This window comes from Ornithodoros turicata, chromosome 4 (assembly GCF_037126465.1).
Source record: "Ornithodoros turicata isolate Travis chromosome 4, ASM3712646v1, whole genome shotgun sequence".
Taxonomy (NCBI): Eukaryota; Metazoa; Arthropoda; class Arachnida; order Ixodida; family Argasidae; genus Ornithodoros; species Ornithodoros turicata.
Genome location: NC_088204.1, coordinates 51,686,549 through 51,712,765, shown reverse-complemented (window position 1 = coordinate 51,712,765; position 26,217 = coordinate 51,686,549). Strand labels below are relative to the sequence as shown.

The 26,217-nt window shown below is 47.5% G+C and overlaps 2 protein-coding genes and 1 pseudogene across 2 annotated transcripts; 2 read left to right on the top strand and 1 right to left on the bottom strand.

Moving 5' to 3' along the window:
• The first annotated feature begins 3,312 nt into the window (after window positions 1-3,312).
• Window positions 3,313-5,909, top strand: LOC135392428 (putative nuclease HARBI1; annotated as a pseudogene).
• A 304-nt stretch (window positions 5,910-6,213) lies between these two features.
• Window positions 6,214-7,237, bottom strand: LOC135393163 (uncharacterized). Its single transcript, XM_064623679.1, has 3 exons — window positions 7,034-7,237; window positions 6,820-6,855; window positions 6,214-6,695 (listed from the first exon to the last, which is right to left on the bottom strand). Exons 1-3 carry the CDS (start codon window positions 7,155-7,157, stop codon window positions 6,220-6,222), a joined length of 636 nt encoding a protein of 211 aa, XP_064479749.1. The 5' UTR covers window positions 7,158-7,237; the 3' UTR covers window positions 6,214-6,219.
• A 4,478-nt stretch (window positions 7,238-11,715) lies between these two features.
• On the top strand, window positions 11,716-13,170 carry LOC135392427 (uncharacterized). Its single transcript, XM_064623141.1, has 5 exons — window positions 11,716-12,240; window positions 12,318-12,447; window positions 12,558-12,701; window positions 12,787-13,089; window positions 13,159-13,170. The coding sequence occupies exons 1-5, from the start codon at window positions 12,068-12,070 to the stop codon at window positions 13,168-13,170; spliced, it is 762 nt and encodes a 253-aa protein (XP_064479211.1). The 5' UTR covers window positions 11,716-12,067.
• Window positions 13,171-26,217: the final 13,047 nt, after the last annotated feature.

The window sequence follows — 26,217 nt, the reverse complement described above, 5'->3', positions numbered from 1 at the left end:
CACCTTATCGGTTAGTGTTACAGACGTGGAACTGACAGACTTTTTTCCTGCTTTCGTAATCTCAAGCGCTTCTAGATACATTAACGCTCCAACCTTCTTTGATCTATGTAACACCCAGTGTTGTGTAACACCCAGTACTCCAGTAGGTAGGAAGGGAGTTGCCTCAGGACAGAAGCCGCCGATATTTCGAACAGAGACTGTTCTTCTTCTGGGCACCGTCCTCATCATTGACATGGTATTTAAAGGGCTGGGTGTGACGTATTTAAAGGTTCATGCGAATTGTGGGTCAACAGCCCGGAGGGAAGAAAGGTTCCGTACGGGCTTCTACGGCAGGAGTGAATGGCCGCTTTGTTAGAGTGTGGAGGGGGTTATGTGAACGAAGTGATCTAGGCTCCAGACCGGTTACAGAAAAATGGGACGTTCACGAACACGCGGACGAAACGGGACAACAGGCAAGAATTGGCAAACATAGCGAAAGATACGGAGGTTAGCGGTTACGTGGTGAGAATTCGAGGACGAGCAAAGTTTTTTTTTTAAATATTATATAATATTTGTAATTCAAAGTTGTGGCATGCAATAAAGAAAGCAGAAAGCAGTGGCCATGCAGAACATAACAGATGATAATGGAGATAGAAGGGAAAATCATATTCTATTTGTGAAGTGTTTCTAGGGTGCCTTGTGATTTGTTGATACCGGACCGGTGAAGGGTGTTGAACTTGCCAAACCTCTCGTCATACTCACTCTTGCAAAGTGCTAGCTCTACGTGTGCGTACCTGCATGTACTTACACTCACCTCACCAATACATGATCACCTTGTGGAACAGACTTCCATGTGATATTACGTGTATCCGTGACTTCGTCCGTGTATCCGTACATTTTTGTTCAACAGTGCACTACCTATGTCAACATGTGATGTATGTACTTCCTGAACTGTAATAATTGTTTAATTCTTGGTGTCTCTTACTGTCAACCTCCTCATTGATTGTTGGTTATTTTGCTCTGATATACTGCTATGTAGCTCCCCACCTTATGTAACGCCCAGTTCAGGGCACCTAACCTAGCACTTTATGGCATTAGAGGATTTGTCAAGAATGCTCGCTAAAGTTTGGCCAAAAAAAGCAAGACACAGATACTAAACAGAGAAATGCAAAGAGATACAAATTAAATTCGCAATGTACTTGATGTATACTTGAAGTACTAATGACACCAGGTACTTGGTACTTTACTTTAAGTACAATTTTGAGGTAGTTTGCCTATCACTGGTAACACCCCAGGTTTGCCCCCCCCCCCCACCACAGCCACCGCAGTTAACCCAAGTGTCTTCCCAGTGGAACGTCCAGACACTTTTGCCAGCTGACGCGCTCCATTAATATAACGTTAACACACCTTGATGTCTAGGCCGATATAGACCCAATAAACAACTCTCACACAACAATCTACATAACTATTCACATGGTTGATTTGACATCCATTTCTTACTTCCTTATTTACATTTTTCATAATACTAGATAAGTTCAAACCTTTCTTAGAAATCACATCAACATAGAACCTTCTAGACAATTTCCTTAACCGATGCGAGGCTTTGTGAACATACTGCACCACTCCGAAATTACGATTTCTTTCATTTTCGTCACTTGAGCCCTCTTCTCCGAACTTAATTAACATCCAGCCAATCATATCTTGAACAACACCCTCCGGGTAATTGCAGTCTCTAATCTCATCATTTGGCCCAAACAGCTGTTCAACACCTTATGCACACACGAGTTTTTTAATGCAGCCCCAAGAACATTTTGTGCGACCGCATTTTTTACAGATTTTGAAATAGAGGATTCACAAGGCATTAGCGGTTTCCGGCACCTTTGTTTGTATTCCCAGCAGATGCCCCTCTCATGACACTCAATTTCAATATATAAAAACTCAATGACACCTTCCACCAACTCCTCCAAATAGAACATCAAACTCTTCCCCAGCTCTCTTCCCCAGCAATTCTAACAAAAGAGCGCCATTCACATTCTCCGTGGTCCCTATAAGAAAAATCATCGACGTACCTAAATATTTTCTTTACTCCCAATTCTTCCTTTTCAACCTCTGAGAGAGCTACGCGGTCGAACTCCCAGACCAACTAGCCTGGTACCTCGCACTCTTCAGTACGTTTAAACGTTTTCGTTTGCATCAACATAAACATACAGCGGCACGTATACGTATATAAACGTTTTCCTAGGGAACTTTTATTATTATAAAGGAGTGAACTGCAAATTTCCGGGTTTTTATTTTCTTTTTCTGTCTCTTTCCTTGCCTTCTACTCGGTATCTCATTACGTGATGTTCCGTCACATACATCCTGCACGTGACGTCATATCTTGCTTTTTCCTTCCACCTCTATCACTTACCTCCTTCTTTCTCTTCTTTTTATATCTTTCTTCCTTGTCCTCGCAATTTTGTAACTATACCATACCTTGTAAGTATAATAACATATCTTGCAAATATCCGCTGATACGTGCGCAGGTAACCGTAAGCGATACCCCGTAGCTCCGTCCTAGTCATCTTCACCATAAAGGCTTCCCCCTTCACCTCAGAAAAAAAAACAAAAAAAAACAAAGAAAACAATTATACAGGAATCGAACAGCTGACCGGTACAGGGACGCTATAATGGCGTTGGACTGAACAAGACTGAAAGGAATGAGTGCTCGCGAGGTACAGCAGGGTGATGATATCGTCGTCCTTCTCGTAACACCATATTTAGCCCTCGAAACTTGGCACCTGAAGTAACAACTCCTCTCAGAGTTCGCAATAACACGGGGTTGCGTCCCCAAGCAAATCTAGGGACAGCCCAGCGTAAACTGGGGAAAGTTTGTTGATCAAGACCCTCTGGCAAGACCGCTTCTAAGGTTCTTCTGAATTAACATTCCTCGAGGGCCTCAGGGTGTCCGTGATCTTACTCGGAGGCCAAACGCCGTGTTATGATTAACTGTGAGAGGAGCTGTACGTCGTGAGCGTAAAATCGGGAATAATATTTCCTTCAAAAGTAGGGGTCGGAACCAGAGCTGAACTGTAATGTTGAATTCCAATTGCAGATTCGGAGCGCTTCCAGAGCAAGTTTTGTTGCTCCGCCGAGAGCAAGTCTGTTCGGTTGGCAGATTGGGAACAGTTCTGGAGTCTTCCAATCGGAGCTTTGGAGCGGCCTCCGAGCCAAGGTCGCTCGATGGAGCAACCGAGACTGCTCCGCCAAAATCGGCAGATTCAACCGGAACTCTCCGTGACGTATCACTTGACGCTCGCGCTTCCCATTTCCTGACTCTTCTTCTTCGGTAACATGGCCGCTTCGCAATTAGTCTCCGCTGTGACCGGTATTTCGCGTCGTACGTTGGCGATTTTGCTTCTTGAAGAAAGCGGTGAGTCAGACATTACCAGCTTAAGTTCCGAATCAAGCAGTGAGAGCGAAGACGATGACTGGGAAGTCGCTGCCGCGTATAAACGTGCCTTTGATGACATGTTTCGACTGCCAGCCAAGAGGCCAAAAGTTTTTGGGTTCATCGAAAGCGTGGTCCACGAATACAACGACGAAGAGGTACACGACGATTTTCAGTATCATTTCACGTGCATACTTGCGGACGTTTTAATGTAAAGAGGTGTCCTGCAACTATAGTTTCGCAGGCATTTCAGACTGTCACGAGAAGTCGCCAACACGCTGACAGCAGGCTTCTCTGCTTCGCCGATGTGCCCTTCGAGCGATCACGGTGGTGTGCCAGCGAAGTCAGCGGAGTCCCATGTCTTGTCATTCATCTGGTATGTTAAAGTGGCGAGGCTGTTACTTGATTGTATTGTTTCTTGTCATTGCTTTAATTAGTTACAGCACCGCGCCCACACAGGTAATTAAATCCAGTTACAGTAACAACCACATTCGCAAAATTTGTGTTCTTTCTAAGCAACAACTTGCGCGTATAATGTCATGAGATGGTGCTTGCTCTTCCAACTTGGCCAACTCTCATGTTGTCTTCCTTATTTCTTGCTATTGCGATGTAGTTTAGGTAGTTTTTGAAATTCTGTTACCAGTGTGCACTTATCTGAGAACTGTGCTTCTAGCTAAAATGGAGTAGTAAGCTTGATAGACAGCATGTGTTTATGTATTGTGTTTTGTGTTGATATTTTGGACCAACGAACTGAAATTGCATTATGTGTGCTCTACTATATAGGTATGCGGCTAACAAGTCTAGCATGAGGAATGTGGCAAGCAGGTTCGACCTGGCAGAGAGCTCTGTGCATCGTATGCTGCACAGGGTTGCAGATTTCATCATTGAAATGGGACCAACTGTCCTTACGTTTCCTGATAACATGGACAAGCTGTCTAGGGATTTTGAGAAGGCATGTATAGTAACTGTTTCCTTGTACTTTGTAGCATGTTACACAATACGAAATGGGACGACAATTGATTACATTTACAGGTGTCTGGGGTACCTGGTGTGGTTGGCTGCATAGATGGATTCTACATCAAAATCCAGTGCCCAAAGAAGAAGGTTGCAGCTACATACTGCAACAGGCACCACTACCTCTCCATCACTCTACAAGCAGTCTGTGACAACAGAAGACGTTTTGTTGATGTACTTTTAGGGAGCTCAAGCAGAACCCACGACGCACGTGTTTTCCGCCAGTCATCTTTGGCCACTAAGCTTCCAGGCCTGCGTCAGGGTGACAAGTACCATCTCTTGGGTGACGCAGCCTATCCTTTGAGACAATATCTCCTGACACGTGACACCCTACAGAGACTATGGGAACCTCTCAAAAGCCCAAAGGGAGTTCAACAAGAAGTTCTCAGCAACCCGTGTGCTGATAGAGAATGCCTTCAGCAGTTTGAAGAAACGCTTCCGTCAACTCATGTACTTGGAGCTGCACACGGTTGATTGGCTCAACAAATTTATTCTTGTATGCTGTGTTTTGCACAATCTTTGCATAGACGCAGGTGATACAGTCCCTGACGAGACAGAGGACATTGAGGTGCCTGGCGACACTAACTCGATCCACAGTGATGGGGAGGCGAATTTGACACTGGACACTGAAGAGGCTGCACTGCGCAGACTGGGAGAAATCAAGAGAGAGAGAGTTGCAGCACAGATGAAGCAACGTGAGGCAACATAGGGAACGAACGGGGAAGGCCCTCTGTGTCCGAGTGTGGGTGCGTCATTTCACTCCAGGATATAAATGCATTGAGAAACAGTAGAGGCATGTCGACCCACCAAGAACTTTCGGACAAATGCGTGTGTAGGCAGTCAAGTGTGCGCGGGTGTGGTTATACTGTGCTGCCTCGTGGTTTGCAGATAGAAATATAAACCGCAAATCCGCATGGCTAAAGTACTAGTTCGAGCCCTGGCACCTTCAGTCATCTATGTTTTTAGCCTGCTTCGGCTAATTCTCGTTGCAAGCAGTTGTGGCTATGTCGACGTCCCCCCGTGGATTCACAATTAACATAAAATCGTCAAGATAACTCTCATTAATTTGACATCCTCGCTTTAGTGCCATGTTGCTTTGTAACCATTCCCTTCCCATGAAAATTCTCATTAATGTGAAAATGAACAATTCTGGATGACATGTTCCCAAGTAGCTTGCATGCTGTAAAGTGAAAACTTTGTAAGATAACATTTTTCGTCATATTGACTTTTTCGTACAAATATGACTGCAGATTTGCGGATATGAACTAGCACGGTTGCGAATGCAGTCGCGGATCCTACATGCACGAGTACAGTGTGGATGCGGGTACTGTCAATGTTATTCACGCTCACCTCTAGTCATGGCCATTATGTTTTGTATTTTGCTCAGCAAGAATAATTGCCACATGTTAAAATGACACGTTTCTAGTTATGTCTTTATTTAAAAGAATAAAGCTTACATGCATATGAACGCAGTTGTACAGTGACGAATTTATTGATGCATGTACATTAATTCCAAGTCCAAGTTACACTTTCTCGTCAGGACTTCCAAGAATTCGGGACAGTAATGCCATCTTTTCTTGATGACGCCTGGCTCTCTCTTTTCGCACTTCCTCCCTATAAGCTGCCTTCTCTAGATGATGAAGCCTTCTTTCCTCGTGCCTTGCAGCCAGTCTTTCTTCTTTTTCATGCTGCAGGCGTTCCATTTCTTGGAAAAATAATTTCATGTGCTGCATCCTTGTGCTGCTGCTCCGAGTGACCTTTGGTGTGGCTGCCACCCCTTTTGTGGCTATTGCACCTTACTGAGAAGTTGATGATGCATCTGAGGAAACCCCACTGTCATTTGGAGTGGTGCGTCCCCCCTCCGTAGACGCCACTTCGTCGGGCACGGGTGATGCTTGAGGTGATGCAGCCCCGGGACAGGTTTTTTGAGACACTATTCCATAGCTGTCTCTTAACTGTTCGGGTTCAATGCTGTCGTCGGCCCATCGGATCTTTGACAACTCGTCCTCGTAAGGAACCTCTGATGGGGAGTTCCCCGAAGTACTATTGTGTACAAGTGCAGTTCTCTTGCGTTTAATTATGGTCTTATAGCGTCTGCAACATTGGTCTCCTGTTCGTTGGACTCCAAGTGCCTCACAGATGTTGGCTGCAATTCGTGCAAACATATGTTTTTTATTCTTAAATTTTTTCATGGGTCCAACTTGCGGGAAATACTGTTCATAGTAGTCCAGCATCAACTTTGTCTCGCCAGATGTCCATTCGCAAGCTGGGCCTGGAAATGAGGAGTACTGCTGTGCAATGAAAGCATACACAGATGTGAAATATATTAAGAGGCCGCTAAAGAGGGCCTACTCAAACTCAGGGTCTCTTGTAGTAGCGATGAAAAATGAACTTACTTCGGTTGGTGCTCTTTTGGACCTGGTTCACTGTTTCTGCAGGACATAAGAAGTCGAGGTTACGTTACCACAGTGACACATTGTACCATGCATAGAAGAAACATGCAATTGCCATTTAGAAACAAAGTATAGCATTGGCTTATATTATACTTATGCTAGCGGTAATGCAAGGGTAGTGCGCATATTTTTTAAATTTATAGGAGAATGTACATACTTGGGGGTACCACGCCATTTCGCGTTGATGTCGCTGGCTCGTCGTCTTTCGTGGCTGCGGCAGCTGCAGTCGTCGATCCCATCAACGATGAGAACAGTAGACTCACATCAGGTGTGACATCCATGCTAAATACATATATAAATATGCCTAATGTGCACGGCGTGCAGGCAGCGTCCAAAACCGCGCCAAGACATGCGCGCCATAAAGCTCGTGCTTGGCACTTCTACTTCTTTATCCGGTCACGCGCAGCCACCCGCGCTCCGCTCCAAGTTGGGCGAAAGTGTTCCACTTGCAGATTCGGATCACTTGCTCTAGGCCAGAACACGCCGCTCCATTGCGGAGTCGGCCAATTGCTCCGAATCTGCCATTCGAATTCAACATAGTGAAAACCGGGGGGGAAAAGTTATGTTTCAATAAAGCCGAACCGAACCGAAATCATTTTTCCGAGGTATTGCGCAAACCGGAACGGAACCGAACAAATAGGGAGCTTTCACGTGCGTCACGCGCGCGGAGACACCTGGGAAGGTTGCAGCCGGTGCGCCATATTGTTGTACTGCCTCCGTTGGGCTTACATTGTGTGGGTGCGGTGGAATTGCGTGGTCGGGAATAGCTATGGTGTTCTGTGCAATATTTGGGTGTTCCACCCGGTCCCACACAAAACAGCAGAAACTTGAGCGAAACGTGAAGGACCGACGGTTTTTTCAAAATACCGACGGTAAGACATAGGGAGTTGTAAGAAGACGCGGGAGGCTTCAACTAAGCGAAGAGCGTTGTGGGTCTCCAGGATACGGAGAAGAGACCTGGATAGTGAAAATCTACACAAATACAAAATGTGCTCTCGACATCTTATCAGGTGAGCGAATATTCTTTTGTGGGAAGTAATAGAACATAACGCAGCACTACGTAACGCGCTTTTCTTTTTCGTGCAGTGGCTCTCCTGTACAATTGTTTGAGGATTGCAATCCCGATTGGGCTCCAAGTCTGCACCTCGGATACGGCTCGTCACCATCCGAAAAACATGGAGCGCGTTATAGTCGTCTGTGCACCCGAAAGAAGGCTAGTCAGAGTATGTTCATGCTTGCCCCAGGCGAACGCCGTCTGTTAGAAGATCGCATTCCACGCCAAATTGGGCCCGATAGAAACCGCTTCAAGGTTGCAGGTGTGTTTATTATTCCAATGCTTCTTTTAAGGTGCCAGCGTATGTGACGTACTGCTACATCCATCTAAGCAGCTGCCACAGGAACAACCAGGTACTTCAAATTGATCTGTTGGGATTGGAGTTCCACAGTGGTGTGACATGCCAGATTGTTCCATGGAGAGACTTTGCTTCTCCAACTTTAACATTAGCTGCTTGCCATTCAGGGGGCCAGGAAACAATTCAACATGCTGATAATGCTGAATCACTAGGTAAGTTACTTTTTACAATATCAAAATTTCCAAGTAATTCATGCTGTCAGCATCACGTAACCAACTTTCTCAGCTGAAGAAGGCAGTAGTGACGCACAGATGGGACGTGACATGCAAATGGAACCAAGGACACCAACGTCCGATTCACTCGATGTACCTGCAGTTTTGGAAGACATTCCCGCAGGTATGGGTGAGCTCATAAGTAAGGGATGGACACGCCCTGGCTGTGATGTTCAGAAGTGTGGAACGAAACCCGGATGACAGAACACTTGTGCTGTCTGTCCATCGTCCAGCTGTCTTTCCCGCCTTCGTTAACGCCTGAACATAGGTGTTAGAGAAGCGACTGGATAACCCTTGATAGAAAATTAACTTCACTATGTTTTAGTTATGCACCACAGGAATATCTTTTGGTTCACATATGCCATGTTTTGCAGGATATGGAATTTACACATAAGCCTGCTCCGTTTTTCTTTTTCTTTCTTAGGCACTGTTACCCATGATGACCTGCAGGCTGATATTCGCAGGTTGAATGCAGAATTGTACAAGTGCAGGAGCGCCCTTTCAAGACACAAATTTTCGTTCACCAGTCTGGACGGGGATGATGCGAGAGTTCTCTTCTACACCGGGCTGCCTAGTTTTAAAACTTTGGCAGCTGTCTTTCAGATTTTCGAGGCACATGTGCCACACAAATAACTAAATGTGCTGTCAAAATTTGAGGAGTTGGTGATGTGCCTCATGCGGTTGAGGCTTAACCTTCCTCTCCAGGACCTTGGATATCGGTTTGGAGTATCCCTGTCTACTACATCACGAACTGTGGAAAAATGGCGAGGGGGAGGTTATGTTTATTGAAGAAGAAGAAAAAAGGAAAGGTCAGACGGACCGAGGCCGACTTGGTATTCCAAAAAAAAAGGAAGCAAAAAGTCAAAGAAAAAGTGGCGGGGGACGATGGGGTGGCTCAAAGGCTGCTGAGCAGCCCAGTGTCCTTCAGGTCTCGCAGGAGGGCTCGGGTGACTGCCCACTGTCTGGAGTGCCGGACAGGTCCCAGCAGCGTCGGCAGGGAAAGTTCCCTGTTGCCTAGGTAAGTGAGACTTGAGGCGAGAACGGCTCGGGGGCTGGCGTACCGCTTGCAGTGCAACAGAAGATGGCATATGTCGGCGACAGCAGCACTGCCGGGACACACGGGACGGGAGATTGCGGACGCCCGTCTATCCACCTTAGAGAGGAGCAGCGGGGTCAGGGCAACATCGAGGCGTAGGCGATGGCGGATCGACTCCTCCTGTCGCGAAAGCCGCTGGGAGAGGCTGAGTTCCATCCTCCGGTCGATGGAGTGGATGGACGTGTTTGTCGCTACAGCGTTTGAACTAAACGCGAGGGTGCTGCGAGATGTCTGGCGGCAGATCTTTATCAGGCAGGCCGATGGAGTGAGAGGAATGGTGGTGGTCATAGTGGTGGCAGCTGCCCCGTGCGCGCCTCTCGCCGCAGCGTCAGAACGGGTATTTCCCGGCAGGCCGATATGGCTGGGGACCCATTGAAGTCACAAGCTGTGGCCGAAGGCGGTGGGACCGCTGTATGTCGTGAGGGCTAGGGAGCAGATGTCTGTGACGATCTTGGAGCAAGGAGAAGATAATCTTTGGAGCGCAGCGTTGCTGTCCGTAAGCATAGTCCAGTTGTTTGTGGGCCTCGTTGATATAAGTTTCAGGGCTTCATTGATGGCGGCGAGCTGTGCTTCGGTGGAGGATGTCTCGTGAGGAAGCTTGAGCGCTAGTTCGTAATTTTCAGAAGGCACAACAACGGCTGAAGTTGAGGCGCCCGCGGAGACCGACGCGTCCGTGTAAACCGCTACTCTTCGGGAGTGCACGTTACTAAGGTGTTTCAGCACGAGTTGAAGCAAAGCGATTGGAGGGCGGCCGCCTTTTTTGAAGGCGCCAGGGATGCTGGAGTACACGGGAGGAGTAGCGAGGGTCCACATGGGAGGGGGATGGCATATGGGAAAAATGGTTAAACGTCCTGTGTGACAGGCTAAGCCCTCTAATCAGGTAGCCAAGCAAGGAACAGAATATGAAAAACATGGCAATGGCGTTCAGAGAGAACTTCGGATGTGAGGTCCGAGCCACTCTTGACTGTCTTGAAGTCTTCACGGACAGGCCGAGTTCCTTAGATGTAAGGGCTGGGACCTGGTCTCAGTACAAGAATTTGTTCTATTTGTTCTGTTGCTATTTGTTTACTAGGTAGTGTCATCTTCCTATCATAGTCCTATGGTGGTCGTACCAGCGACAACGCCATAACACAGCACAGTGGACTATTGTGGAAACTTGAGAAGGATGGCGTTGTCTTGGCCGACAGAGGCTTCCTGATTGCCGAAAGTGTCGGCATGTGCTCTGCACAGCTAAACGTTCTAGCTTTCACCAGGGGCAAACCTCAGCTCAGCTGCGCTGAAGTGGAAGCGACCCGCCAGTTGGCAAATGTGAGGATTCATGCTGAAAGAGTAATTGGAATGGTTCGTAATACGTTTACAATATTGAGGGGCCCTGTCTCAGTGGAAGCGCTGTCTACAAACAATGGCAGGGCAACTCCACAATAGATAAAATCGCAACAGTATGTTGCGAGGTGCCCTCGTAAACCTGTGCATCTCAGTTTTCCCTAGCGAGTGAGCAGGGTTCGTATCGCAGCCCTCAGATAGAGCTTAGTAGTGTTATACTTTGGTACGCTGAATTAACATTATGACATCAATATTAATATTTTGTGAGCATGCATTCTCATATCATTGTATGTAACATTCTCATATAGTATGGTATGTCGTACCAATGTACAGTATAGTGCCTTTTATTGGAAGCACGGAACATTCTATACCTCTACCATCAACAGAACAGCCACACTTTCACGTCATATGTGGGTTTGAGACACTTGAAATGACACTGTCGCTTGAAGGCGGTGGCAAGTTTTCATTTTCACGACTGAACCATTTTGCTACTAGCTCTGGCAGCAGTGCATGATGAAAGAACATTTTGTAGCGGACGCTGGACGACGACAACGATGGCCACGCGCGTGGAGCACCCGCTTCTCAAGGCGGGACCCCATAACAAGCGTCAAGCGACACGCTACAGATTTTGCCGCTGTCGCGGATTCTGGGGCTGCTATTCCCCGACTCGTTTGAGAGGCGACAGGGACGTGCGTCGAAAGATCGTTTCGGAATACAAATATATATTCTCAAGTATAAAACATACAAAAGTCGAGTAGTTTTTGTTTATGAACATCACAAAAGTAAATGGGAACGAATTACGGCTCCCATACTCATATATACTCATGTGTATAATATTAGGTTTCACCGATTTCTCGCAGATGGTGGCGCTGCAGTTTGCGCGGTTGTCTTGACGGCTGCTCCGAAATGGCGAAAGCGCGCGCGTTGTTCGTGAAACGGTTCCGCGACCGGCAGATAATGCTTTTGAGAAGAAAGCAACTGATTCTTCGGTTGCTCATATACCTGCTTTTGTGGCGGAAGACTAGCGAGCCGTCTGCGCGGCGATGGTGGGTTCGAGAAGAGTGGCGGAACCGAGAGACCGAAGGAGCCTATGGCACGATGGTTAGCTGCTGTTTTCAATCAAATTCACGAACTTACGAACATATTCAATGATTAAGGTGAGAAGAATGCAGTCCAGCGGTTCCGAGCTTCACTACACCTTCCTCAGGATGTCCCCTGAGAGGTTCAACCACCTGTTGGGACTCGTGAGGGAGAAGCTGACAAAATGTCCGTGGGGACGGAAGGCAATTTCACCAGAGCAAAGGCTTGCCATTACACTGAGGTACGTCGACTGGCATGAGCTTCTTGCGGATATTCGGCGTATATTTATGCACATCTGTAACTCTGGCCATGGCGCAGGTACCTGGCTACTGGGGACAGCGTAAAGTCGATGGCCTTTTTGTTCCGCGTTGGTTTCGAGACTGCGAGGCGCATCATCCTGGAGACTTGCAATGCTCTGTGGGAGACTCTGCAGCCAGTGTACATGCCTGTATGCAGTTTACCCAGATTCAGCTAACACAGATTGCAAGAGGCATCATTCTGATCCCTCTTAATTCATGCTGCACATTTTGACGGAATTGGTTATGCCTGCTCTTGTAGGAACCTACACTGCAATTGTGGGAAAGCTCTGCACGGGATTTTGCAACTAGGTGGCAATTCCCCAACTGCATTGGAGCCGTTGATGGCAAACATGTAAATATCCAGGCGCCACCACTTAGTGGATCAATGTACTATAACTACAAGGTGAATGAAATGTAAATATTTCTGTCTGTCCCTTTCTTCGTATGTCTTATAACTCTGTTTTCTAAGCATTTCTTACTTTTCGCAGCACGACTTTTCAATCAACCTGATGGCCATATGTGACGCCACGTACAAATGCATTGCAGTCTCCATTGGAGACTATGGCTCTCATGCTGATGGGGGAGTGTTCAAGAACTGTCCCATCGGTCTCGCACTCGAGAATGGGCAGCTCGAGATTCCCCCACCAGTGACGTTGCCTGGAACTGATGTCACGGTGCCCTGCGTGCTAGTCGGCGACAAGGCATTTCAGTTAACACCTGACTTTATGAGGCCATACCCCGGAGCAGGTCTCAACAGGACCCGAAGAATATTTAATTACCGTTTAAGCAGGGCAAGGTTAGTCCCATGCATACGGTATCTACAGATGACATTTTTTGACTTCATAACATTTTCTGCGCAGGCGATGCATTGAAAATGCATTCGGAATTCTGGCTGCTCGTTGGAGAGTATTCAGGCGACCCATTTGATTGCTCCCTGATAACGTCAGCAGCATAGTACAAGCTGCTGTCGTGCTGCATAATTATCTTTTAACTGAGGAGGACCCAGCTGATGCTGCTGCTTACTGTCCTTCAGGTAGTGCCAGCTTCACTCAGGGGCGAAGGGAAATAAGCTTTGCATTAATGTGACATATGTTCAGGGCCTGACTTTTTTGGGTTTTACACTAATGCGCCCAATATTTACCCCCCAAACGAAATTTGCAAAATCTGGGTTTAATCAGAATTGACCTGAAAACCAATTCGAAAACCTACTCTGTAAAGTTGCTTGTGTGCCATCAATGAAGTCAATATGTGGAAGTCAATGAAAACATCAAAATAAAACAGCAAAAACGACGGAGGAGGAGAAATCTCTGATGTTACTGTTCAACAAATTACAACAAATATCACCCGAATACGTCCCATTTTGGCAAAAAATGTAACCTAAAATAGTCAGGCCCTACATATGTTGCTATGGGACAACTGACATATTACGGACAGTCCCTTCTTTCTAATCTACAGGTTTTGCGGATACAACTGACGAAGCAGGTAACACAAGTGAAGGCCAGTGGAGGGTGGACAGCCAGTACAACCCACCAGGTGCACTGACAGCAGTTCATATTACATCCTTTGCAAGGAACTTTTGTCGTGATGCAGCTGAAGTTAGGTTTCGGCTGACACAGTACTTCTGCACCGACGCAGGCCAGGTTCCCTGGCAGTGGGACCTCTTGGACCCACATAACTTCTAGCATGCATAAACAAGACGAGGCTACCCCAACAGCTTTATAACTTTCCCTGACTTTTGACATTTGCCAGGGCAGTTTGAAATTCCCCTGACAATTCCCTGTTTTCCAGGTTGGTAGGCACCCTGTTTACTGTACGTACTTCTCTTGTATCTCGCATTCCCCTTTGAATGTATTAGCATTTATGTTAACAGTGTTGTTCACAAGATAGTTTCTGCGATTGATTTGTCTGTGTATACATACGGTGTCCTGCACTGCCCTTCCTCGTTAAAAATTATTTCCACCTCAGTTAAGAAAATTAACCCAATTAATGAGGTGCAGTCACAAGCAGCACCTACTAAACAAATTATACCTCATTAATTTTTCTATCTAAATTGACCTTGGAAAACTTTGAAAAAAGAAATTGGGGGCACTGTTAAGTGCAGCACACTGTTTGTGTGAAATATGTATGTATAAAAGAGCTCTCAAATATGCACATTTATAATAGCACTTGTTTATGATGACAGCAAAGATAAGCAATATAGAAAGGTTCAGCAGTTGCCTCATTACTTCGTTTGCTTGGGCTTAAAATGCACAGAACACTTGACCTTATGAACGCTTGGCATACCTTCATGGGAGAGTGGAGTTCACATTGTCATACACCACAATATCACAGTCTTTGCCCTCCGTGTAGGTCTGTAGCACCTGCATTAGCCTAATTTCACACACGCTCCTTTTACAGCTAGGTACATTTTCAAGCCGTTGCGCTATGTGTTCAGCCATCGGACTTGGTTTCCAAGCCACAAGTTCTGCCAGGCGTTTCTCAGTATCTGCTAGGCTGGTACTCAAAATCTTCACAGTTTCGTCAAACAATCCCCATTTCTTTTTCCTTGGGTTGGTACTCGTCGTGCCCCGTGAGGTACTTGGTTCACTGGCGACGTGGTTGCTTTCAGTAGTCTCGTCGTTTGCAGTGTCAGTGACAGATACTGCGCTGAGGTCGCCCGGGTCTTCTTGCTCAGCAACCTGAGTACTGGCAACAGAAACTGCAGGTGCAGACTGTGGCACTGTTTTCCTTTGGGCCATGTTGCAGTGTCCCCTACAGGAAGTCCACAACATGAAATTCATGCAAATGAACCAAAACATCTGGGATCATGTCACATCTGGAATGTAACGTGAGGTACAGACAGGGATTTTCAAACCGTTGTTATTGAACCTGCAAAATCTCATCCGTTTGAGTCTCACAAAAGTTTCAAATGAATTTGTTAACTGAGGCCTCGAGAAATTTCAATGTCTCATCAATTTGCAACAAGGTTTTAATGAAAAATCCCTGTGTCTATCTACAATTTGCAGCAAAGCTGGGTGCTACCTACACATTGTGCTCAACGCTGGGCTTCACAAACATCATCAGTTGAAAGTATTTCCACTTGATGGCTGCCAATGATGATGCGATATCAGCCTCACCAGCACCACTTTTCTGTCTGTTCGCCTCTTTAAGGCATCTTCTGAATTGGTCGACAATTGCTTTCCACATCTGTCGGCATTTACTTTCTTTTTTGCACATGCAAAGAAATCAAGAAATCAAAGAAGATACAGTGAAGGTAAAAAGGTCGTACATGGATATACAAGTAGTGTTCAAGTTGTACCGTTTCGTGCACGAGCAATACATACACTTGTAAGTAACTCGCAGATCATCTTCACTCACCTTCTGCCTGCATGGCGTCCGCAATTTCGGTCCACAGTGCACGGTTAATGTTCCTGTTTTTATACTCACGATGGGCCTTGTTCCATACAGGCTCCCTACGTTCGACGAGGTTGGTCAAGAACTCCCTTTCGTCCAAAGATTCGCCTGCAGGCTGGCTCTCTTGCGGCGCAGCAGACATGTTTTACGACGATCTACTTTCGATTTCAGTCCTCCCGCGTAAATAGCTCCTCCTCGCGGTCTTCCTCCCCTCCACCCACGCCCTTTCCATCTGCCGTCAGATCTGGCGGATTTCAGCAAACGACGGGCAACAGTTTCTGGCGACACGCGACAAATACTACTTCCAGTAGATGCAAAATTTTGAAGCCGCGACAGAGCTCTTTTGCCGCTGGACAGGGGGCGCACACGTCGATTTTGTCGCTTGTAGCGTGTCGCTTGTTATGGGGCCCCGCCAGGCTCCCACAGCTCCCCATAGAGCCCATAGTTTGAGATAATTCAGGCAACACTGGACATGCAACCAATGAAAATGAACTATGATGCCTACCTTTCGGCCAATCAGGAGTCTCTCAGTTTGGCTCGCCTTTCGGCCCGGTACTGGCCAGTACTGGCTACCATTGGCTTTGACTTTTACTGGTTTTCATGTCCGACGCTTGTTATTCCGTATTCCAGAACAAAGGCAAATTTTTGACAAAATACACATTTATTTGAAACATCGTACTGATTCAATAGTCTGACACAAATATTCACCGTGCCTACAGAGTCCAAATCGTTGCGTTCGTTGACCAAGTTCGAACTCGAAAAACACACACACACTCTACTCCCAGAAGTGAGCGAGGCTCACACGAGTGCACGCGATTTCACGGTTGGCAATCTCCTTTCGTTGGTTGCAGTACGAAGGTTTCAACGAAGCGGGCAATGCTTGTCGCACGGACACCGAATCCTGTCTCCGTTGTGACTGCATTTGAAAATGCGACGGCGCTCACAAGTGTTCCTCAGGCGTGAGCTCACCACTGCATTCCAGTTCTGAACTCGAGAGACTGTTCGTACGTAGCATACTTGTGTCGGGAAACATCACAACACGCGCTGAGTCACTTTCACACACGAACAAATCTGGGACTTCTCTTTGAACAATGCCATCATACCGTGGTGTCAACTGACATCGTCGAGACGCGAGACACCGCTGCCACTTCTCTCCCTTCTCTTCTCGTAACTGCCCGCCAGACAAGCAGCCCGCGAAAGAATGCTCTTTTGAAACTTTGCCAACCAATAGCGGAGCGCGCAATGTCCTTCGGCCAATGGATATCAACTATGATGCCTGACGGAGTAATACCACGTGTTTATGACATGCAAACATTTTTTTAGAGCCGCGAAGAGGGGGAGCTGTGGGGGCCTGGCCCCGCCTTCAGTTCCACTATGGTAGCTAGAAAGGGTGGTACCCCGACCGGCGAGAGAAGCGCACGCTCCCGCTGGAAGAAAGGCGCAGAGGGCGCTCCGAGCCGGAGGTATGCGTTGTTTTCCCAGTCGGCGGTTCACATTTCGATGAGTTTCGCCAATAATCGCGTTCGGAAGCATTTTCTTGCGAGTTTATTTTTAGCCGAGATACTACGAACAGGGGCTACGTGTATTCCTGAACGATTGCGGGGCTTTCACATGAAAAAACAATAACAACAAAACGCAATTCGTACGATAACAGCCGACAGATTCTAGCGAGCGCGAAAAGCTGCCGCGGCTGCTCCAATTACATATTATACCTTTTAGTTATCCGCCCTTTCCTCAGCAATAACGGCACTTTACTGCACAAACAGGATACATTTGACTATTTATGGCTAGGACGATCATACAGCCCTGCCCTGAAGTATTGCCGACTAGCATAGCAGCTACCGCAACGAAAATAAAATAAATATTAAATAAATAATACATATAGCTTGTTTAAATAAATAATAAATAAATAAACAAAGCGCTTGGCCTGGTCTTCCTGGGTGCTATATTAGTTTAGTCGAGACTGTTTGGGCATATTCCTGCGTACTCTTCTCTGGTATCTGTCGAGGTTTACGCCTTTTACGTAAAAAAAGAGCTTTGTGATCAAATACAATTTGCACTCAGCACCTGTTAGTTCATTTCTGTGGAGATCACAACCAAGTTTGTGTGTTGAGGCTCGAGCACTGGTGGTCAACCCATGGAGCCTGTCAGGATGTAATTTGTACATGCTGAAAAATCTAGTGAAAGCTGCTTCAAAGGAAGCAGGGAAGAAGGGAAGGGTCCTTCTGTGCCGACGTATTCCCGGCGTCTACAGCTTCATCACCCATGTCAGGGTCAGATGTATTCCTTCTTTTGCAAGGCACTGGCGACTCCACGTTGCGGTTCCTCCTGTTGCGCTGAGCGGGCAGCTTCTTGGAATTTGTCCGGGAATTTTTGGGTCCGGGAGTATTGTACGTACCGCACCATCTTTCAGGGTAGGCTGGTCACGCTTCATCGGCTCGATCTTGACGTTCACGACGGGTGCGTTGGCGTAAAAGCGCAGTCGTCGTAGTGTATTTCGCAAACGGCCGAATGCGTTTGGAGAGGCATGGCTGCACTTGGTGTACGCTGATTCCATTGTTGAAACCTTTCTGGGTCCTGCGGAACGGCGAAGAGCGCGAACTTTCCAGTTGCGTAACGGTATCCAGTGTTGCAGCCGGGCACAAAACAGTGTTTGACATGCTGCTTACGTTGTCCAGGCATTCAGGTGTCATCCCTGTGCGCTGAGAGAACCAAGTGGTCACTTGCTGAGAGACACAAAACGCTAAAAAGGCAAAGAAATAAACGAGCGGGCCGGGGACGCAAGCAAAACGTACGCGCGAACGCGGCGAATATAGCATACCTCAGACTCCCAGCGCCCGCTGGCGCCGTCTTCCAGCGGCGGCGTGCTCCGATGTACGGGAGAAGCGGCGCGGTCGAAGTACCACCCTTTCTAGCTACCATAGTTCCACCGGCGCGGCCATGGAGATCGGCCACCGTCACCGCCTCTCCGTGGCATACCATCATCGCCGGTCGGGGCTCATGTAGAGGAAGACCACCGTCCTCTACAGTTTTAGCTTTCTCCAACGCCTGGGAGATGAATGTAGCAACAGGCAGCATTCGCTGAATACTGATCTCCCTAGCATTCCAAAGGACAGAGCACCCATATTTACCTCCATGCACAAAGATCTGACCCTGCACCTGAAAGCAATACGCATGGTCAGGCACAAGTAGCAGTTCACCGTCATGTTCATACACACTTGGCGGTGTCCTAGTAAGCAAGTCACGTAGGGTAGAATCTGTCACGGTGTAGGGGCACTTGACCTCAACTGTGCCAAGCTCACAGCGGTCGCATTCGACAACCAAATCTGCTGTTGCTCCAAAAAATGGGTGGCACTTCGAAAGTAAGAGCCCTGTCTCCTTAAATCTCACATTGGCATGTACCTCAGATGCAACTGCTTTGTATCTAATCAGTGCATTTGCCTCGTTCTTTCTGCCATACCGGGCTTCTTCAGGAACTGTGACTCCTTGGGGTAGCATATTTTCCGAATAAGGCTACGAGATGGATTTGTGGTACTTGTGCGGCAAATGGATTTCAAGTTTGAAGCGGTCACTCTCCCTATGCGGTACATGTACCACTGTGATGCATGAACTTGCTTTCTCGTGACCTTTTCAACAGCTGCCACTGCTGCATCGTCAATGTGTAGCCTATCTGCCAAGTCACTGCACTTTTTTAACAGGGTGTCCCAAATCATGTTTATGGCTTGAGGGTCATGTAATTCAGGCAACACTGCAGCATTGCTTCTGACTAGTGACGGCACATAAAGGTCACTGTAGCGGGGAAGTGTACCGGCACACGCAGGTCGTAGTCCTGCACTAATTAGTTTGTTAAAGAGCGTATTCCATTCTTCTTCTGTTGGCTTCGGAGCTTGTTCTCCTTGTCGGACCTTGTCCGGATCTGGCAATGACTCATCCAGCTTGCGTTTTCGGCTCTGCGGAGAGGAGTAATCCATCTCCGCAATTGGTGCTGGCACAGTCTTCCGTGTATGTGCAGGCAGCCAAGTGTTGCTCCCATCCGTGCACGATGTGTTCTTCAGCATGTTTATCCCGATTTCAATGTAAAACAGGATGCCTGCAGTACGGGAACACACTTCTCCCCTTCCTGCAATGCAGGTACAATGGCCAAAGACGAGTTCACCATCCTTCCTTGAATACACCCACGCCGTCAAAGGTGGTGATGAGAGTGTTTGTGAGTGGTTCACCTGAAACATGAAAATTGCAAGGTTGCATTTCACATGACGTTTACTTACTCGGGTCGAATTAATGGACAGGAAAGCATAAGTAAATATGCACACTGAACATAAATTAGCAAGTTAAACAATAAACCATTGGGCAGAACTCACCTTCGCCATGATCACAACACCGTTCTGCACATGCTTCACCAGCGGTTCTTTGACCCATCCACTCGTTACGTAATTATAAGCATCGAGGGATTTGTGTGCCTTCAGTTGCTTCCGAGTAAGGTAGCTAGTCTTGCTCACCAAATAATCATGAATGTCCATGTCAGTAATATCAGGCCAGACGTCGGAACTCCTTTGACACTCTCTTTCTTCGAGCATGAAGGGATCGACTCCGTTCACTTTAAAACAAACGTTTTAACAAACGTACGTAACAAACAAACGTAATCAAACGTTCACTTTATACTGGACCGCCGCAAATCATCTCCCGTGAGTGTCGAAGAATATGCACGAGGCTGAATAACCTTCGGGGGCGCCATAAAGTATGCCTGTGTAAACACGGGCCGCGTTCACAGGCACACGCTGTACGTAGAGTCCGGCAGCGCACGTAACACAAGGCACACGTGGAACAACAATATGGCGCCGGATGCTCAGTCGTCTGCTAGTGACGTCACGTGCAAGCCTCCTATATGCGTACAGAACTGTGCAGTAATACGACCTCCGTACAATCGGTGGCCCCATTAGAAAGTACGCAAGGGTTCCCTACATTGCGAGTTGCAAACATGAAGGTCAATTAACGATGAAAGAACAGTCACTGAAAAGGTTAGCCAGCTGAAGGACTCGAATCCACATATTCTGGATCGCCGGTCCAGGGCTCTACCAATTGAGCTAAGCTAACACACCTCCTCTGCGACTTCCAAGGGTGCGTCATGTGAAGGGACAAACCAGGCACTCTCTCTCACTCATCCTCCTTTCACTCTTACATTTTTGCTCACTCATACGCACATTCATACGAAGGAATCGACGCAAGCGGCAACTGTTGAACAAGAGAGAACTGATGTTCTGAGGTTGGAACAACATAGAAAGAACAAATACCTTCATAATTAATTTCTTCGGCAATTTGAGGCTTTGTATGTATTTGTCCTTTTTATGTTGTTCCAGCCTCAGAACATTAGTTCTCGCTTGCTCAACAGTTGCCGCTCGCGTCGATACCGTCGTATGAATGTGTGTACGAGTGAGCAAAAATGTAAGAGTGAAAGGAGGATGAGTGAGAGAGAGTGCCTGGTTTGCCCCTTCAGATGACGCACCCCTGGTAGTCGCTGATGAGGTGTGTTAGCTTAGCTCAGTGAGGCTTGTGCAGTGACGTCACGTTTAGTCATGTGACTCGGGAAAGCATATTGCCGCACCCGAGTTACAGTAGGAGGGCATGTCGTGAGTTGTTGCGGTATGCGTGCAATTGGAAAAACACATGCTGTTGTTGGATATCTATCTTTATTTTTACAAAAATGTACAATAGGTGGCGGTTACATAATAGTTTGTTTAAGTGAACACAGAGGGAGCTATGCGGCGATACCTAACACATGCCCCCCAAAAGACAATCGAGCTTGTCAAGTTTTTTTTTTTTTTTTGTAACAAAACAGGCATATACACGCACACACAAGACTTGACCAGCGATGATTTCGGTCAGTTCACTTCTGGAAAAAGGTCGGGTGAAATGTTCATTTGTGGTTGGTCGTGGAAGGGCTTTAAAGATTGTACGTGGACGACCTTAGTAGTGGGATTGGCCTGGTTTGCAGTTGGCTTCGATATTTCGTAGCAAACAGTCCCAATAGATCTCAGTACCTTATATGGGCCTTTAAAGATTGGTGTCAACTTGTGATCGGAAGCTTGAGGCCAATCATAGATGGCAAGGTCGCCGGCACTGAACTTTCTGTCAACACGGCGTGCGTCGAAGCTTGCTTTGCTTGCGTTGTGTGCTTTCTCCAAATTGACTGATGCGGTTGCACGGGCAACTTGCAACAGGTCGAGTTGGTTTTCACGTGTTTAATCTGAAGTCAGAGTTCCAAAAGAAAGCTCTTGTGGAAGTCGCGGTTGGTAGCCGTGAAGTAAGTAAAAGGGAGAAAGGCCAGTAGAGCTCTGAACTGCAGTGTTGATGGCTAAGAGCGCGTGAGGGAGAGCTTCGTCCCATGCCTTTGGGTTGGAGTAGGACAGTTTCTTGAGCATTGTTACGAGTGTGGCATTGGCCCTTTCCACTAGTCCATTGGCTTGTGGCGTATATGGTGGTGATAAACGGTGCTGAATGCCGTACTTATTGAAGAACTGCTCAGCTGAGCGTGAAACAAAAGCAGGTCCATTGTCTGATATGTAGACACATGGAGGTCCGAAACGTAGTATGATGTCCTCCTCGATTATGTCGATTACGGATGCTGAAGAAGGAGAGCACGTGGCTCGTGCGAGCAAATATCTCGTAGCGTGATCAATTTGCACAAAAAGGTGGGTATTCCCGGCGTCAGTCTTCGGCAAGGAAACGATGTGATCACCGGACACACATTCCCACGGTGTGCGCGGAATTGGAAGAACTCCAAGTTTACCGCTAGCGAGTGTCGTTCGGCGGTTTGTGCGTTGGCACAGATCGCACCCACGGGTGTACGCACGAACATCTTGTCTTACACTGGACCATCAGTACTTGGAACGCACTCTTTCGAGCGTTTTTGCGTCGCTGAGGTGGCCAGCGTCGTCGTGGCAAAGTCGTAGGACTGTTGAGCGTAATGCAAATGGAACTACAACTTGCTCTTTCTTGTGCCCTTCGAGGTTTGTGGCGTGAAGCAGTACTGATTCAGAGACGTTGAAAGAATCGTGCACTTGTCTCAAATGGTGAGTGTCAGGCTGTTTGCTCAGCTTTTCAAAAATCTGGCGACAGTATTCGTCTGCCTGCTGAGCGCGGATGAGTTCTGAGTCTTGAGAGACAATCACTGCAAGGCAGGCTGTCTGTGGTTGCGGGTAGCGGGACAGGTGATCTGCAATGACGTTTTCCTTTCCTGCTCTGTGTACGGCAGTGAGCTCAAACGCTGCAAGGTCTACGGTGTAGTGGGCAAACTTGCGGTTGATTTTTGCTTTGTTGACAACGTAAGCGATCGTGAAGTTGTCAGTGATGAGTGTGAACTTGTGTCCGTGTAGATACAAACGAAACTTGTCCGTGACGGCCCAGTGAACTGCTGTACACTCGAGCTCGTTTATGTGGTACCTCTGTTCCGGGTCCTTGAGTGATCTCCTCGCGTACTCGATGACGCGTCTTGTGTTTCCCTGGGTTTGGGACAAGCAAGCTCCGAGTCCTTTGTGTGAAGCGTCTGTCTTGACAAAAGTTGGGCATCCGTGCTTGAAGAATGCAAGCAACGGCGGCGATGTGATCATTGCCTTGAGTGTGTCGAAGGCACTTTGTTGTTTTGCGTCCAGGACGATCTGAGGCTGTGTAGTCAAGTCATCGCTTTCGTTTGTTTTGCGGCCTTTCGTTTTGAGAAGCTAGGTGAGCGGCTTGGCGATTGCTGCGAAGTGCTCGATGTGCTTTCGGAATGTGTTGGCGAATCCCAGAAAACTTCGTAGTTCAGGAAGAGATGTCAGTGTTGAGTAACGACTGACCGCTGCGGCACGCTCTGAATCTGGAAGAATGCCCTCGGGCGTGATGACCCTTCCTAGCAGGTTTATGGTTGACGATGCAAATATACATTTGCCTGGTGAGAGGGTGAAACCCATGGTACGAGTAGCGAGGAAAATCTCACGGAGGCAGTGGATGTGCTGTTCGAAACTGTCGTGCGCACAGGCGATGTTGTCTACATAGGTTACAACTCCTAACTTGCGGAGGTGTGCATAAGCCATTTTTACAGCTCTTGTCATAGTTGGTGGACCGTTCTTTAATCCAAAAGGCATTCGTAAGAATTCATCATGATGGTCCTGTGTGACGAAGGCGGTTTTGTGCACATGTTCTTCTTTGACTTTGATAGTGAAGAAGGCGCTTTTGATGTCCATATTAGACATAAAGCGGCATCCAGCGATTGTTGAGAGTACGTCATTCATGCAGTCCACGTGCTGTGGGTCAGCAATAGTGATTGGATTTATGGTGCGGGAGTAGTCAACAACTAGGAGTGGTTTCGTGAAATGGTTGTTCTACGATGAAGGCTGGTGATGCATAAGCAGATGTCGAAGGACGACAGATGCCTTGCTGTCTCCTGGTGTTGACTTGGTCAGAGGACAATTGGCGGTCAGGTTGTGATAGGCGGTACGGTTGGCATCGAACTGGTCGATCGCGGGAGAGGTTGATGTCCAGCTCGACATATGGACAGTAGCCTACGTTTGTCGTTAGTGAGAAAATGTCCGCAAATTCGTCGACTAGCGAACCTACTTGCTCCTCTTGTTCACTTGACAGAGACTTTGAAATGGAAACTTTGTTACGAACAGACATGTCCATATATGTAGTTTGCTTGATGTGTGAAGTCGGTTGAAGTGAACAATCCTGAGACGATAAAATTGCATTGGCTTTGCTAGGAGCACAAGACGAAATGCTGTAGGGTGGATTGTCGCTGACGTCATGTGTTCGACTGAAATTCTCCGGTTGGAAGACACAGTTTATGCTAAGCGAGGCGGGCTTGATACACTGGTATTCCTGTATCGACGATGGCGTGGATATACACAAACTGCCGTCTGGTTCAAAGATGTAGCGGGCGTGAACAAACGACTTCCAGTCGTTTCCTAGAATAAGCGCGACAGGTAGTTTTTTACACAGTCCGACACGTGGCATGACGTAGTCAATGTTTCCGACCTGGATGCGGAGCGTTATCCATCCCGATGGCGTAGTGTTGCCTCCGGCTGTTTCCAATGGCCCATACTGCCACTCATGTATAGGGGTTTCTGATGGGGCCATGCATTCACGAATCAGTGTCACTTGTGATCCAGGGTCACAGAGAGCATCGATAGTCGTTGAGCCGTTGATGATGGCGTTCACAATCGGCATATGAGCACAGTCTGCGAAAACACAGTTCACTACGTTGGAGTTTGGTTGTTTCGAAGTCTCTTTTGATTCGCGGTGTGGCTGACGCTGAAAAGCCGTCTTTGACTGCGGTGGTGTCTTGGACTGCTGATTGCTGCTGTTGATGTCGTGTGTGTCGTCTCTGTCTTTGTTGTAACGCCGTGGCGGCTGTCGTAGAGATTCTCTTTGTATGTCTGGCGTTGCGACTATTGCAGTGCCTGGCTGCGGAGCTGGAAGATGGCACTGGTAGGAAATGTGTCCTCTTTCGCTGCATCTCCAACAAGAAAGATCTTCAGGGCGATCGCCAAAAGTAGGATTATACTTCTGTAGATACGGTGCGTGCGTCGTTTGGCTGGAACGTGATGGTTGCGGACGATTTTGATTGCGTGTAATCTCTGGCTTGCTTTCTTGTTGATCAACTTGCCGAATTGAGTCCAGTGAAGCTGCTCGGTCAACGAGTTGTGTGACAGATGAATACGTGTGGGACGCAAGGGGGATTGCCCACACGTTGTCCTTAATGTCTCCAATTATCATGGATATGCGTTCCTCAGCTGTGAGCAGGTGTGGCGACATTTCTAGTAATGCGTCCTTCTCAAAAATGTATTGTACAATTGTCTCATTGCGTCTGAGTGTCCTCTTCGCCTGAATGTCGATAAAATCCTTCATTGAAAGGCGGCGCTTGAAACGTTGAAAGGAAAGCAGATTTCCACACCGCCCAGTCGCTGTGTTGTTTTCCGCACGTTTTTTGCCAATTAGCAGCAAGCCCAGAGAGTCTTGAAACTGCGTTCAAAAGTGTAAGGTTCGGCGACCAATTTGCTTGTGCTGCGACGCGCTCGACCTCGTTGGTCCATGTTTCCGGGTCGTCAAGTTTTTCCCCAGAAAACTGGGGCAGGGCTGCAGCGGTGTCAGGAGTTGAGGTGACTTGTATTGGTTTGCATCGCACCTCGGCGAGTTGTTGTACGGTGATAGCCAGCTGAGAAACAACGGCAGTAAGCCCCTCAAGAGTCGCTAGCTGCGGCGCGTGAGTCATGGTGTCAGTTTTCTCGTTCCCTCCTCGGCGCGCAGAAATGGACTCGTCCTCCGCGGGCGACGCTTGATCGGATTGCTCTATGGCGGCCAAAAGGCGGGAAATGAGAGTACTTTTGTTCCCTGATGTCTGGAGTTTACGTTGTTTTAGCTGTTCTTGGAGCGCTGACTTCGACAGTGCTTGCAGTATGCTAATGTCCCTGATGGCGGGTTCCATGGCAGAAATATGGGCTCACGAATGAGAGTCTCTTGCGATGAATCGTGACAAAGAAGGTATATACGTT